The 14,156-nt window shown below is 50.8% G+C and overlaps 1 protein-coding gene across 1 annotated transcript in view; it reads left to right on the top strand.

Annotated features, from left to right (window-relative positions):
• ASTN2 (astrotactin 2) overlaps positions 1-13,239 on the top strand; it is a 353,993-nt gene extending 340,754 nt beyond the window's left edge. Inside the window, exons 21-23 of the mRNA XM_055720179.1 lie at positions 3,445-3,545; positions 4,741-4,924; positions 12,338-13,239. Coding sequence (XP_055576154.1) covers positions 3,445-3,545; positions 4,741-4,924; positions 12,338-12,575 — 523 coding nt within the window. The 3' untranslated portion in view covers positions 12,576-13,239. The remainder of the gene's footprint in view (positions 1-3,444; positions 3,546-4,740; positions 4,925-12,337) is intronic.
• The last annotated feature ends 917 nt before the right edge of the window (positions 13,240-14,156 follow it).

Here is a 14,156-nt window from a genome sequence, read left to right as displayed (position 1 = left end):
TACCCCAGAGATCCTCTGCCTTGGGCAAAGCAGTCAGAACCACTCTTTGGCCTCCTTTTTTTTTTTTATTTTATTTTTATTTTTTTTTTAACAAATTACCAGGGTTGGCATAATTAGGTGCAGCTCCTCATCATCCATGAGGATGCTGCCTGTTTTCATCCTTGGCCCAAAGCGCTGTACGTAGATGTAAGTATGGCAGGACAATCTCCACGTAGCATTGCAGAGCTGGACTCCAGCCCACCACATGCCCTGCAGAGCTCCCTCCCTCAGTCATGCTCACTTTGGTTTTCCCCTTATTTGCTGTGCAGACATCCCCATCCCTCCTGTGTAGCGGTGGTCCCTCTCCTCCTGCCAGCCACCCTCTTGGTGCCCTGTTGGGTCCCAGGCTGGTCTTGTCCCTGCCAGCAGCTCCTTGCTTGCATCTGCCGGATGCTCAGATGCTCAGAGATGTTTCGCTCAGGTGTAGCAAGCAAGATCTGACCGTTAATGCCGGGTTTACACTAGCCACACATCTTTGCGCTCTCTCCTCTTAATTGTCTGTTTCCGGGAATAAAAGAAAAAAATAAACCCCAGCACTCTGCGCAGTGCCATTAACTGGCTGTAAAAGTGTTTTGCCGCAGAGAGGCTGTGTGGTCAAGTGGTTTGAGAAGAAGATTGGAAGCCACCATCTCCCGAGTTTCCAAATCATTCATGTCACTGAGCCTCTCCAGGGCACGATGCTTCACCCCGTATGTCTCTGTTTACCATTGATAAAACAGAGCTATTAGCACTGCTGTGCTTCAGGGTGATTTTTGGACCGTAATTGATGTTCAGACCTTCTGAGATGACTTGCTGGAAGGAGTTAGAGCGGTGCAGAGGGCTGCGTGCAGCCGGGGCTGCCAGCCTCCACCAGAGCTGGATTTACTGGTGCTGATTCCAAAATGTCTCATTCAGGATGAATGGAAATTCAATCCTTTCCTCTACGGTTCTTGAAAGGGGATGGGTTTCAGGTGAAGTAAAGCAATTACTTTTCTTCTCAGAAAATAATTTTTGACTACATCAAAATCACTTTGATTCTGATGTTTTGTCATTTACATTTTGGTTTTTTTTATCCTTATATCATCTGAAAAAATGGTGAAATGAAGGGCTTGTTTGTTGATATGTGTTTTTTAACCCAGGCCTGCCCAGTACAGATGCTCTTGCTCTTGGCAGCCGAGTGACTTTGTTTCTGTGTGTTCTGGGCAGAGGGGAAAAGTGCAGCCAAAGGGCTAACGCAGGTCTTGAACATCACCCAAAGGGGTGGGTGCATGTGCTTTAACACCCAGCCAGTCCTCTTGACCCGGCTGGTGATGGAATATGTGATGTGGGCACTAATTGCTGAACGAACATTACAATAGCAATGTGATAAAAGTCTTCTGTTTTTCTAGGAAAGTGCTCTGGCACTGATTGCCTCAGAGCTAATGGAGCCTTACTGACTGAGCTGCTATGGGCAGAGCAGAGGTTACACATTAGCTGTGCTCACCCATTTAAAAAAGAAAAGCATGGCCACTGTAGCTAAGCCAGTGACCCCAGAATGGGGATGGAGATCAGCTCATGGCAGTAGCCTGTACTTCCAGCTCTCTTACTGCTTGTTGTGCTTGTGCTGATGAGTGAGAAGACCATTGCCCACTGCTGAGCACCTGGACGGGCGGCAGGACTCCTGGGGTCTGCCCAGCTCTCCCACTGCAGCTTTCCTTGTCTTGCTGGGGCTGAGGTCCCCCCACCCAACAGTGGGTGCCCCTGTTGCTGTTGCTTTCTGGACCTGGAAAGAGGGTTTCATGCTGCCAAGCTGCAGAGACACATAGCTTACCTGCTCGCAGCAAGAGACTCCTTAGTCACCTTGAACCCCTCGTCTGTTGAAGGGAGGAGCAGGGACGGTGTCACCTCTGGGATGGGATGCAAAGCCCTGAAGTTAGACTCCTGCCCTGAATTCAATATTACCCTGTTGCTCTGTTGCTGTCCCTTAATTATAGCGGAAGAACAGCCTGTGTGTGGTACTTGTGAAGTTGCACGGTGTGGATGTCCTTCCTGAGATGCTCCCACTCTGAGCAACGTTCCTTGCAAATTAAGGAAAATGATGTCATGCCAAAGAATTAAATAACGGCTCCGTGAGTGAGCTCAGCATGCGTGTCCCCTGCATGCCCCAGCTTTGTGACAATGGGAGTTGTCCCTACGCAGAACCGGGTTCCTTGGCAGTCTGCTGGCATCCTGTCAGACTGCAAGTATTGTTAATGCTAATTGCTCAGAGAGAGTATGTCCTGTGCTGGGAATTGCTACCGTGCAAATGTCAGCTCTTATCGGCTGCATCTGGGGTGCTCAGGGCCAGTGGGGAGGAGGGGGGAGCTGGCAGTGCTCGTGTGTGGGGTGAGGAAAAGGGAGGCATTGCTTCTGTTCCCATTAAGGATGCTAAGGAGTTAGGACCATTCCTTAAGTAAACATACCTCAGGGTCTCAATCCCATTTAAGCTTCAGCTGCTTTTATGGTACTCCTTGCACTCACTCGCAAGAGCTGCTTGCTTTTACCTCAGGATAAGGAGCGGGGCTGTGTTATTTCTTGGGATCTGGGTACCCCACCACCAGGCATCTCAGACCTCCGAGGGGTTCAAGGCAGCTCCTGCACTTTGTCAAAGCCAGCTTGAGTTTCCGTGCCTGGCTCAGAGCGAATAAATATGAACTGATGCCTTTTGGGAGAGTGGACGGAAGATTGTAGCCCCTGCTGCGAAGAAGCATTCTCAGTTTGGAGCTTTGATACTCTGACCAGGACTCTGAGCTCAGCATCCCAGGACATCCCATGCAGCCACAGCCTGTTTATTCAATGCTTCATTCAGCACAAAAGCCATATTTTACTGTCAGATGCTCTCCATTAGCTTCAAGTGTGAAATTATCATTCCCACCCTTTTACCAACCCCACCCTGGTGAGGAAATGAAGGAGAAAACAACCTCAAGGGCCGTTCACAGGATGTGTACGAGCTGTCACTTGTCAGCACAGAGCCCACTTATGGCAGGAATTACTGCTTGGCTCTCAGGAGGGCGGGAGAGGAGCCCAGCTTGCAAATGCCACAGTGTTCTGATGTTTGCATCAGCGCATGGCAAAGCAACCCCAGAGATGTTTCCAAGTCTTTGCAGTCAGGCAGCTACAGGGTGCAGCCCTGCAGGGCTCCCAGGGATGGCAGGGGGAGAGGGGATGCAGCTCCACAGATGCTGCATGGGGATGCTGTGCCTGTCGCCCAGCCCTGGCTCCTTTCCCCGGGTCATCTCCTCTTCTAAGGCCAAGTTCATCTCATGTCTTTTGGAGATGCCAAAACCGACTGATAGGAGCCTGGACCACATTTTTGCTTGCTCTTGTGAAGGCCAGTTCCCATAACAACCTGGCAGTGTGGGACTGAGGGATAAAGGCATTATTTTCCTTTTCCTTCCTGCCTTCCAGATTTACCCTCTATGCGGTGGATACACGAGGGAGACACTCGGAGCTGAGCACGGTCACCCTGAGGACAGCCTGCCCACTGGTAGACGACAGCAAGGCAGAAGGTCAGTGTTCAGGCACCTCATCTTCCACAACAGAAGACATTTCCTGCTGATTTTGCTTTTCCTCTATTCATTGTACTCCTGCAAGCCCCTCAAGTCCCTCCTCTCCCAGTGTGAAGGGCTCCCGTAAGTTCACCCAAGGGCACAGGGACATTCCTCTGGGAAGGGGTGACAAACAAGAGTGTCCAGTAGCAAAGTCCCCTCGGCTGGGCAGCTCCTGTGGTCCTGTGCCACGCAGTGCCATGGCATCCTTCCCTGCACACGGCCATGGGGGCCAGTAACATGTGTTTGGCATGTCCCCTGGAGAAGCAGCGATCTCTTCCTGCAAAAGCGAGCGGTGCTAGATGCTGTCAGCTCTGGGTGTTTAAAAGGGTGCTGGTGGCAGCTGGTTCCATTCTGAAACAGAAATACCATAAAGCTTAGCCACTTCTGCACGTTTGCATTTTCCAGTTTTGAAACCAATCCGATTTGTTTCTATGCCCTGAGTGCTTGGCTGCTTTCAAATTTCAAAAGATTCTTCTAAGTGCAAGGCAGGTTACCTGTTTTCTTTCTTGCTTTCTTTCTGTTTTGAAAAGCACACAAAGGAAAGTTTTTATTAATGTTTTGCTCCATGTTACTGATAAGCATTTCCAGGAAAAATGAGCTAAGGAGAGACTAAAGAAAGGGAAGGAAATGGAGTTTTGTGCATTTTTCATCTCCAAAAAGATCTTTTTTCTGCATCAGTGCACCCTATTGTTTAATACATCTGAGCTGCCCAGTAGATACATGCAGTGATGATGTGCTGTATTTCTGGCTGAAGTACCATCTTATTATCAATATTTTTGTATTCTTCCTACCCTTCAGCATCGTAGCTGTGCAATGGCTTTTTGTTTGGTGAGTGTGGGCAAAGCTTGCCTGCCCTACCTGGGAGGACAAGGCTGTGTCTGCCTGTGCTGGCAGCCCTTCTCTCCTTCTCCCGTTCCTTCATGGAGTACTGCTGGAGTCTTTGGGCCCGCTCCGCTCATGCAGGGCATTCACTGCTGGTTTAGCCAGAGGGAATGCAAAATGCTCCCCAGGTCACCAAACCCTGCTGCAGTCCCAGGGGACTGGCAGTCATCAGATGCCCACCCCTCCTGCCAGGGGCTTCACTCCTCCTCCTCCTCCTCCTCCGTAGTACTGTCTGTCTGTTCATTAATCCCTCCCTCCTCATCCTTTCCAGAGATAGCTGACAAAATCTACAACCTCTACAATGGCTACACCAGTGGGAAAGAGCAGCAGACAGCCTATAACACGCTGATGGAGGTCTCCGCTTCCATGCTCTTCCGAGTCCAGCACCACTACAACTCCCACTATGAGAAGTTTGGAGACTTCGTGTGGCGCAGTGAGGATGAGCTGGGGCCCAGGTACCTGTCCCTTCCCGGCATTCTCCCCTGCCCCACTGCCGGGAGCACCCCTCTGCTTGGCCACTGTTGATGTGACCCTCATTTCCTTCTCCTCATAGTTGAGAGAAGTCCCCTTGTGGTGTTCACCAAAATGTCCTCCCACCCACTAGGACCACCAGGTCCTGCGTGGTCTGTGGATGAATGCTTATGGGCCACTTGGCAGCTTGGTGGCCCTTGGATGAATGTTCGTGGGACCATTAGCAACCAGCCTGAACCAGGCGGGTGATACTGCAGATGAGCTGGCTCTTTTGGAAAAGTTGGTGGGGTGGGGGGAAAGGGTGTAAATTAGGCCTGGGATGGAGTGTAAACCGGGACCAGCACTCATCCTCTTCAGCTGTAGAGCCCATGGTAGACGAGACCATGGCTGCCCTAGGGTTCAGAGATGCCCTGAGTCATTGCAGGGTGGATGGCTGGAAACGGTGATGATGAAGCGCAAATGCAGCAGGTGTGTGTTGAGTGGTGTGCAGAGTGACAAGCATTAGGTATCAAGAGCTGCAGTACAGAGGCAGCTGTATACCTTGGAGGTGTCTGAGGAATGCAGAGCAAATCCATCCCTCTAGGGTAGTATTGGTGCGTGACAAATACCTGGGTAATGGGGAGCAGAATCCCTCTTGGGCAGTTTTTGGTGGAGCCCACTGGTATCGAGGAACATGGTGTGACCTCCAGGACCAGCCTCCCCCATAGTAGGGTGGATTCTACACCCAGGAGAGATCCGTTCTGCCATCCTGCATTTGGACTAGCTTCCTCCACACCTAGACAATATTCCCTGTGGACAGTTGAGGAGAGGACTACTCGCCCCAGGCTTGGCTTTGGGCACCTGCTAGGTCCTTGTGTGGCTGGGACATGTGTGGCCATGCAAACACCCTGCTGCAGCGGGATTATTTGTATGAGAAAACAGTTCTGAGCCCATGGAAGGACAGAGCTGAGGTGGCGGTGAACAGATTATTACTTTTTCTGTAGATTGACTAGTTGATACCATCAGAGGGGTCAGTGATTGAGCAATCTATATGCAAGTAAACTTGGGTCTTCTAAATAGTATGTTTCATGGACACTTCCTTCTATTTATTTCTCTATCTACCTGACTTGACATGTATTTATTCTAACAGTGGTATATGGTTGCTGTACAAACCGTAAATATTTCCAAAATTCCTTTTTCCACCTTCCTTCTCTCCCAGAAGAATAATTCAGCTTGCTGATGTAGGCAATGGAAAGGTCCTCCTAAATTTCAGTTCTGTGGTGCCCCTGACACCATGTGAGGATGCCAGCAAGCACACAGCACCTCATCTGTTACCTATATATAGCTTTATGCTGAAAGTATTTTCTCCTTACTTTACATTTCATCCTCTGAGAAGGGCTGGGAGGGGATTGTTTCTGGGACTGTAAAGGGCAACGTTTCCAGAGGGACTGCATCTGCAGGCCCCTGGTGCACAGTGAGAGGGGTGGTAAGGCACTAAGAGATCGCAGATACATGAACTACGTTCATCCAGGGAGCTGGCGGCGTCCTGGCAGTGTCCCAGCATAGGCCAGACTGCCACCCAGCCCCTTGGGAAACACTCCTCGAGAAGTGCTCACAAGTAGCCATATCTCTCTGGACATCTTGAGATCTCTTACAGGATTCGAATAGCCTTGACCTGCTCTGAAGCTTTCAGAGACACGGTTCATCCAGCGTCCTCCTCTAACATGTTGATCTCTGAGAAGCTGGAGCAGAGGAAGGTGAAGGAATGGCATCCTGCAGTACATGAATAACTGGAAAAGGTTTTCCTTCTCTCCCCACTGTTCCCATCTGCTTGTTGGATGCAGCTGAGGATCTGTCCATAATACCAGCAAGACAGTTCCTCACAATGGTTTACACCCCTCCTGGACATGAATCCAGCTAGCCTGCGGCTTGCCTTCCTCCAGAGATGACCTTGGTCATAGTTTCTTTGGTAGTTCATTAGCCATGCTCATCCTTCCCACTGCCGTCCTCCTCCTTTGATGAAACTGCAGACTTGTTTGTCCTTTTCAATTGTTCCTTTCTCTCTAAATCCCTGGGAACCATCAATCTCTTCTAACACATCCTCATTTCTTCTGTTACTTGAGATCCAACACACTTCCTGAAGGATGCTATCTAACCTGATACCTGCATCAAGCCCACAGTTTGCAAGGTGACATTTAAATTGCCTGTGTTGCCCGACTGTACCAAGCTACATCTGGAGCCAGTGGTCGATTTAGCTGCTGTCTGTCTTGCTCACCGAGCCAGATGAGCTCCTAGCAGTGCTCCTGTGCCCCTGTTCTGTGCTTGAGAAATATGTGATTTGAAGCCAAGGGGAAGCATCTATGGACGCTGCAGCAGCTGGTGCCAGGCTCTTGATAGGGGCAGAGCTCTGCTGTCCAGCCTTGCTTCTCAGGGAGCTTGGACAGAAACAGTGGCACTGACGTAGCAGGAGGCGAGTGAGGATTTGCCAGGGGAGACCATCTCGTAACACAATTTTACTTGATAGACTGTTCTCCTTCCCAGGGGAACATTCATTTTCGTACCTTGAAATGTTTATCAGATGAGCCTCAGCTTCACAGTAAATGTTCGCTCATAAAACTGAGCGACAAGAGGGAAGTTGATTGCCTCCGTGTAATAAATACATCACACTGGAGTCCTCGTGAGCCCAGTTTCCATGAAAGCCACAGGTTACTGCAAACAGCTGCTTGCAAGAAGACACACTGATAGCCAGATGTCCCAACCAGACCGTTTACATTAAGGAGACATTAAAAACTTAGCTCATAGGTGGCCCTAAACCAGGACTTTCTGTGGTCAGCAGCATCTTGGCACCTGGCTTGCCTCATCCTGCTGGTCTCCTTTAGCAACAACAACCCCTTTCCTGCTCCCCCCGTTCCTCTTACAGACACCAAATGAATCTCACGGAGTTAATTTGTTCCAACAAAACCGAAGAATCTGTCTAAACCAGTGAATGTTTAATGCTACTGTGCATTCAGATCTGTGCAGCCAGAGCGCTTCCTGACACAGCAACGGGAAGATTTCTCTAGTATTTGCTTTTACTGTGTTTTCAGGGCAATTCTTATGACCACTGCAAACAGGGCCTGGCTGTTTGGAGCGGGGGGGGGGACGACAAATAATTAGTTACTATCTTCCTTCCGTGCCTCTACTTGTGGCCACCAGCAACAACAGGGTCAGGATGTGGCATCAGGCCAGGACTTCCAGCCTCTCCGTTGCTCGAGCAAGTCACTCAGGCAGGCGGCCGGGACGGCTGCAGGAGACAAAGTGCATCCCCAAAGCAGCTGCCTTCTGGTACCGAGGGGGAATGCAATGTACCGATGGGAGGCTGTGATAAGAGGCCATCAAGTCCTGGACTCGTCCTCTCACAAGAGGGTCTGACAGACCCAGGTCAGTTCTCAGTAGAGTGTAAAAATCTGAATTTATGACAAAATCACCCCATATGGGAAAACAGCAACCAGACAGCCACCCTCTCCCTGCAGCCGTCCCAGTAAACACATCCTTCCCTCCAGCTCAGGTATCATTTCTTCTTTGCTTCTTCATGCTGGTTCATTCTCTTTTAGTACCTTCCTCCTAGGTGAGATAGGGCAGGGTTTTACTGGCTCTGGATATGTTTTCATCCCACACCAGCCATCAAGGTGGGTGATAGCTGTCCGCTGTGCAGCTGGGGGATGAATGTCCCTGTGGGAGCACCCCTGAGGCTGGGCAGAGCAGGAGTAACACGTCTCCTGCTCTTGGGCACATCCTTGCACAGCTGGCACTGGCAACCAGCGACCTGGGCGCCCTGTCTCCTGTGCAATCACTGCGCTGCACTCCCTTGCAGTGGGACCACTGCTTCAAGCATGAGCCTTTGGAAAGTAGGCTTCCAAATAGTAGGCTTTTGGAAAGCCCAGCAGTAGACACCCACCCCCCTCCGCTTTCCTCTCCCCCACCATGCCATGAGGCACCACAGAGGGATGCAGCCACGTAGAGTCATCACTACTTTTAAATCCCCCTCTTCATCATTTATGACTGCAGCTGTGACCTCCTAAATCCATCACATAGGGAAGACCAGAATCAGTCCTTGGCTGGCATCAGCTTAAAGCGACAGCCCCTGCAGAAGGCGTGTGGCAGGTGTGAGGGCACCACTGGCTCATACCAGCATGGGGGCACCGCCTGGCTGGGCTGTGGGATGAGGGGGAAGGGGGCTGCTTCATCCCTTTTGGGGTCTGAGAGCTTGGGGTCTGGCCACAGGCAGCCATGAGAGTGACTCCCCTCCTTGCTCACTCCCCCAATGTCCTCTCCCAATTCCTGCCCTTTAATAAGGCAATAAATCACTGTTTCTGGCAGGGATGAGGTTGGTCAGCATTTAGGAAGATTTCATTTCCATTATTTGAAAAGGTGGTCATTCTGACCTGACAGTCCTCCGCAAGGAGCACTTGGGTAATACCCAGGGCTTGATTTATGGTGTTAAATTGGCAGCCCAAGAACTGCTCCCGTAATTTATTACCCAGCCTTTACCAGAAAGCCTCTCTCTTTTTCTCACCCCTCCCCTTGCCCCGCTCTGTCTCGCTTTCTCCTTATTTTGTTTAAGAGGGAACAGCTGACAGCCGAAAGCTAAATCTAACATTTACACATGACTTCATTACCCCACTAAAATAAGTGACTCAGAGCAGTGAATCCCATCAAAATGGGGGCGTCAGCACTGGATGGAAAGCAAGGGGCCTGATTCCCTCCATCCCCATCACCCTGTCTCCTCCTTGACCACAGTGTAGTGTGTTTTCAGCATCCTCATAGGGCCAACCCATCATGTGCTGCATCCCACCCTTAAACATCTTTCCTGGGACCAATTGCGCTGAATGCAACTGCAGAGGCAGTGGACGTATGGAGACCAGCTCCACGAGGAGCCCAGCCTCCAGCACGGGACACATCAGCAGGTCTGGATGGTTTGACCTCTGGACTTCTTGCTAACATTGAGCTGCTCCTCACACATAGGAATGTTTGCCTGGTTAAGAGACCTGAGTACATGTTAGGAAGCAAGGACAACATAGTGATTTTTAGCAGAATCCAGAAGATCATGGAAGTAATGAAAATGGGAAGGTAGAGGAGGCCAAGGGAAATGAGGTAGAAAAAGACCTATGGAGGGTAGGAGAAAGGTGAATGATGAGAGGGGAGGAGAGGAGAAGAGCTTGGCCAGCAGACACAAGTAGTCGCATGCTGGGGAGTCCGCTCCTTGTGTTGTTTGGGCCAAGCTGTGGATATCCACCACTGGGGTTTCCCTCAAGGGCTGGTCATGGCCACTCATTGTCACTCCCTATGCTATGGCTGGGAAAGGCCTTGTGGTGAGCTGGAGTGGAAACCAGTCTGGGGAAAATCCATGGGTTGCTTGGTTGGCCTTTGGATGGACAACTTCTCCATGATGGCACAGCATTGAGGTCCACAGATGCTTGCACAAACACAAGGAGCTGGGCTGGGGAAGCGCCAATACCCCCTTTTGGCAGTAGAGATGATTTACCATAAATAAGGTGACCATGGATTTATGGCCTTAGAGAGGTGATAGTCATCTTTTTAGAGGCAAAGGGTATTCTGGCTTAAATACTCTCCTCCTGAGCACTGTCAGCTCACATAAAAGTCCATCTTATGAGCTGAGTGTGGGCCCTGTGCTTGCTCAGCCTTCCCTGGGAAAAAAAAAAAAAACAAAAAGGGAGAATCAGCACAGATGTTAAGAAACAATTTCTCAGCGTTAGGATGGGTGAGCACTAGAAAGATCACCAGCTCTTAGCTCTAAGAACAGGTTAGACAGATATTCATCAAGGCAGGTTGATCCCAGGAAGGAAGTGGCACAGATGATGACTTTTGGTCCCTTCCAGCACCACAGACTGTGATTTGCTGACGTTTGTTAACCGTAGTGACAGTCACTGCAGGCTTTGGTTTGCTGCTGTGCTGAGCTTTAATCAATCAGCTGTTACTGAAAGCATCTAATGCCATCGTAGAATTTCATAACTTCTTGGAGGCAGATTTCCAGTTGTGAAGGACCTGTTCTTGGCAGTGTGTCAGGTCTTGACGCTCAGTGGGAGCACCAGATGCTGTAGAAGGTCAGGTGGCTGCTGTGGAGAGTAGCCTGAGTAGAGGTACTGTCAGAGCTGGGCACAGCTCAGCCCATGATATCATTATTATATATGTGAGTGTGTGTAGTTAACGAGGCTCAAATTGCCTAGTCAGGCTCATCTTTATAGATTAAATCAATATATGGCTACTATGTAGTGTTGTCCAGGAAAGGCCTTTGCTCGTCCCTTCCCCTGGAAAGCTGAACCTGAGCCCATTGCCCCTGGGGACCTGAGCCCATCACCCCTGGCGGGGAGCAGCAAAGTTTTCCAAGCGCAGCCCTGGGGGACCAGTGGTGTGGTTTCCCACAGCCTTTCATCCCAGCTTCCTGCCCCAGAAGGAGATATCCATAGCTGGCTGGGGATGCTGGGGTGCCCTCTTGCCTCCTGCCCCTGTCTCTGCCCTCTGCCCTGGCGCTGGGGTGACTCTGGCCAGCCCTTCCCTGCATCCCGTCCCCGGGTGCCTGTGGTGTGCGGCTGCATCGGGCTCCTGGCGCTCCCCCCGGCTGGCAGCTCACAGCCCGAGCTGCAGCACCGCACAGCTCTCATAATCAACTAATCCCCATGTTTATGTCTCACTGACTGACAGTGCTGCCCCTGACATATCATTATCGGGAATTTACATTCCTGCAGAGGAACTGCGAAATCCCCTAGCCCCAAATCCAGAGCTTTCCTGTGGCACCAGAGAGAGAGGAAATAATCTGTGATCTTGAGACTTTCAGACCACTGATGTAAACCCTCTTCCCCTCCCTTTGTTTGATTTAGCACTTTGCAGACTCCCACAAGGGGATTCTTGGTTTCTTATGGGTTTACTTTGTTTTGTCTTAAATATGTTGTGCTTTTTATCCTCGCTAGTCTAGTGTCAGTCCTTTTGGGCCATTTGCCTCCTAGAGACTTGGGAAAACAGGAAAGGGAGGGCTGGGCTCATCAGTTGGGAGCAGTAAGGTGCTGGGGGTCTCACCAAGGTGCATGGGGGCCAGCACATTGGGGGGGTGGTGGTGGTGGTGACCAGCCAGCCAGGGGCAGACAGTGTCCCCAGGGCACTCAAGCTGATTTAGTGGGTTAGACCTGAGGTCCCTCCAGCCCTGTTGACTTGGTGCTGTGAAACAGTAGATATACCCAGAACTTTTGGGTAAAACAGAGCTTCTCTCTGCTTGAAACAGGAAAGGCAATGTCTTAGACAATGGGTCTTGTCTGTTCTTGCCACAAGACAGAGTTGGTGGTGAAAGCCAGAAGTCCTGGCTCCTGGTCTCCTCTGTGCATTGCCTGCACTGCTCTGTCTCTGTCTCTGTTTGTCCCCTCCAGGAAGGCACACCTGATCCTGAGGAGGCTGGAGAAGGTCAGCAGCCACTGCTCGACCTTGCTACGCAGTGCCTACATCCAGAGCCGCACCGAGACCATGCCCTACTTGTTCTGCCGCAGCGAAGAAGTCCGGCCACCTGGCATGGTCTGGTACAGCATCCTAAAGGACACCAAAGTAACGTGCGAGGAGAAGATGGTCTCCATGCTGCGCAACACGTACGGGGAGTCCAAGGGGCGGTGAGGGAAGGTGCGGGCCTGGAGCTGTGGGAGGCAAAGGGACTCCGAGGAGTCGAGGACTTGTGATGTGCTGAGTGGCTGGTGGGGTTAGGGGTCGGGTGGTGTTCAGAGGGGGTGGAAGGGGACAAGCAAGACCAAACAGGACTTTCTCACGCAGATGGCAGAGAAACAAGCAATCAGCAAGTTGGACTTTAATTTGTTTTCCTTTTTTTTTAATTTTTCAAGAGGAAAAAAAAAAAAAGAAATTACCTAAATTGACTCAGCATAAAAGCCTCTCCTTTTTAATCTTTTCTTACTGAATTTCCTGGACTACATGCTCCAAAATCCTGGGAGCAGGTGATACCTGCTTGAGGCCAGGGCCAGGCAGAGGGGAGCTGCTGGGCACAGGGTGACCCCCGCCCTGCCTGTCCTGCCATGGGGCAGGAGCTGTGGGGCAAGGGGCCCCGGTGCCGTGGTGGCCCAGGACAGCAGAAGAAGGTGGCGCAGGTGGCCGGTGACACCGCGCCGCCAGCGAAGGTCCCGTCCCGGAGGGGGATGCCAGGCAGGTGCCGGGATGCTGCAGGCAAGCTGGGCTTTTGTACCACTCCGAGTCGACGGACCGGCTCCGTGCGCAGCCTTTGTTTGCAAGGCTCCCGGCAGCTTGTTCTGCGCATTAAAGATTCATATTAAGTCCACTTTGCTGTCTCTTTGGTGTTTCTTCCTGACACCGTCTCACAGCTGCTTGGGTATTTGTAGGGTTTCAGGACCGGAGATGGCATCACCGATGCTGTCCCCATGCCGGGGTTTGGCTGAGCTGAGGGGCTGTGTCTCAAAAACAGTGCTGACCTCAAGAGCTGGACTCGTGGAGAGGAGGGGAAAGTGCAGCCTCTCTGCGTAGGGTCCTCTCCCTCCCCAACACCCAGCTTGCCCACCAGCCCTGGTGGGAGCTGAAGGCGTGTGGGAAAGCCCCAGGAAGCAAGCCAGGAGCTAAAAAGACATGGAGAATCTGGTTTCTTTTACTGTCAGATGTGGCTTAGGCTGGCCTGGGATCCCTGTGGGTAATGGATTTCTCAGTCTGGTAGCCAAACCAGAAAGTGCGGGAGGGTGAGAAGGGGAAAAAAAATCCCAAATCAGCTCAGCTCAGAGCTATTGCTTTTTCTTTTTACAGCAAAAGAACAAACGTTGAATGAATCAGTTCAGTCAGCTTAAAGCAAATAGTTTTGTTTAGTTTTTTAGGTTAATTAACCCTTTAACATGAAAGCAAACAAGCAGGAGGTGAGTTTCAAAATGGAAGTGTTTTGAAACCAAACAAACGTGCAGGATTTGATGTGGAGGAGGTTCAGCCACAGACCTTTTTCTTCTTGAGCCGGACCTGTTTGCCTGATTTGCACCCATGCAAATAATTCTGATCATTTCTCCTAAACTGCTTTTCCCTCCGCCTCCTTGGTTACATCTCTCCATTTGTCTTGAGCCACACTGACGTTGCACTTCGGGAGGGGTCAAAGTCCTGCTGGAGTTCACAGAAGACTTTGCCTTTATGGAGCAGCCTGTGGATCAAGTGCCAGAGCATTGCAGGTTGCCTGAGGTCATAATGTTTCAGGTAAAT

Source organism: Falco cherrug, chromosome 9, assembly GCF_023634085.1.
Source record: "Falco cherrug isolate bFalChe1 chromosome 9, bFalChe1.pri, whole genome shotgun sequence".
In the NCBI taxonomy this organism is placed as follows: domain Eukaryota; kingdom Metazoa; phylum Chordata; class Aves; order Falconiformes; family Falconidae; genus Falco; species Falco cherrug.
This window is presented reverse-complemented; position numbering and strand designations above follow the sequence as displayed.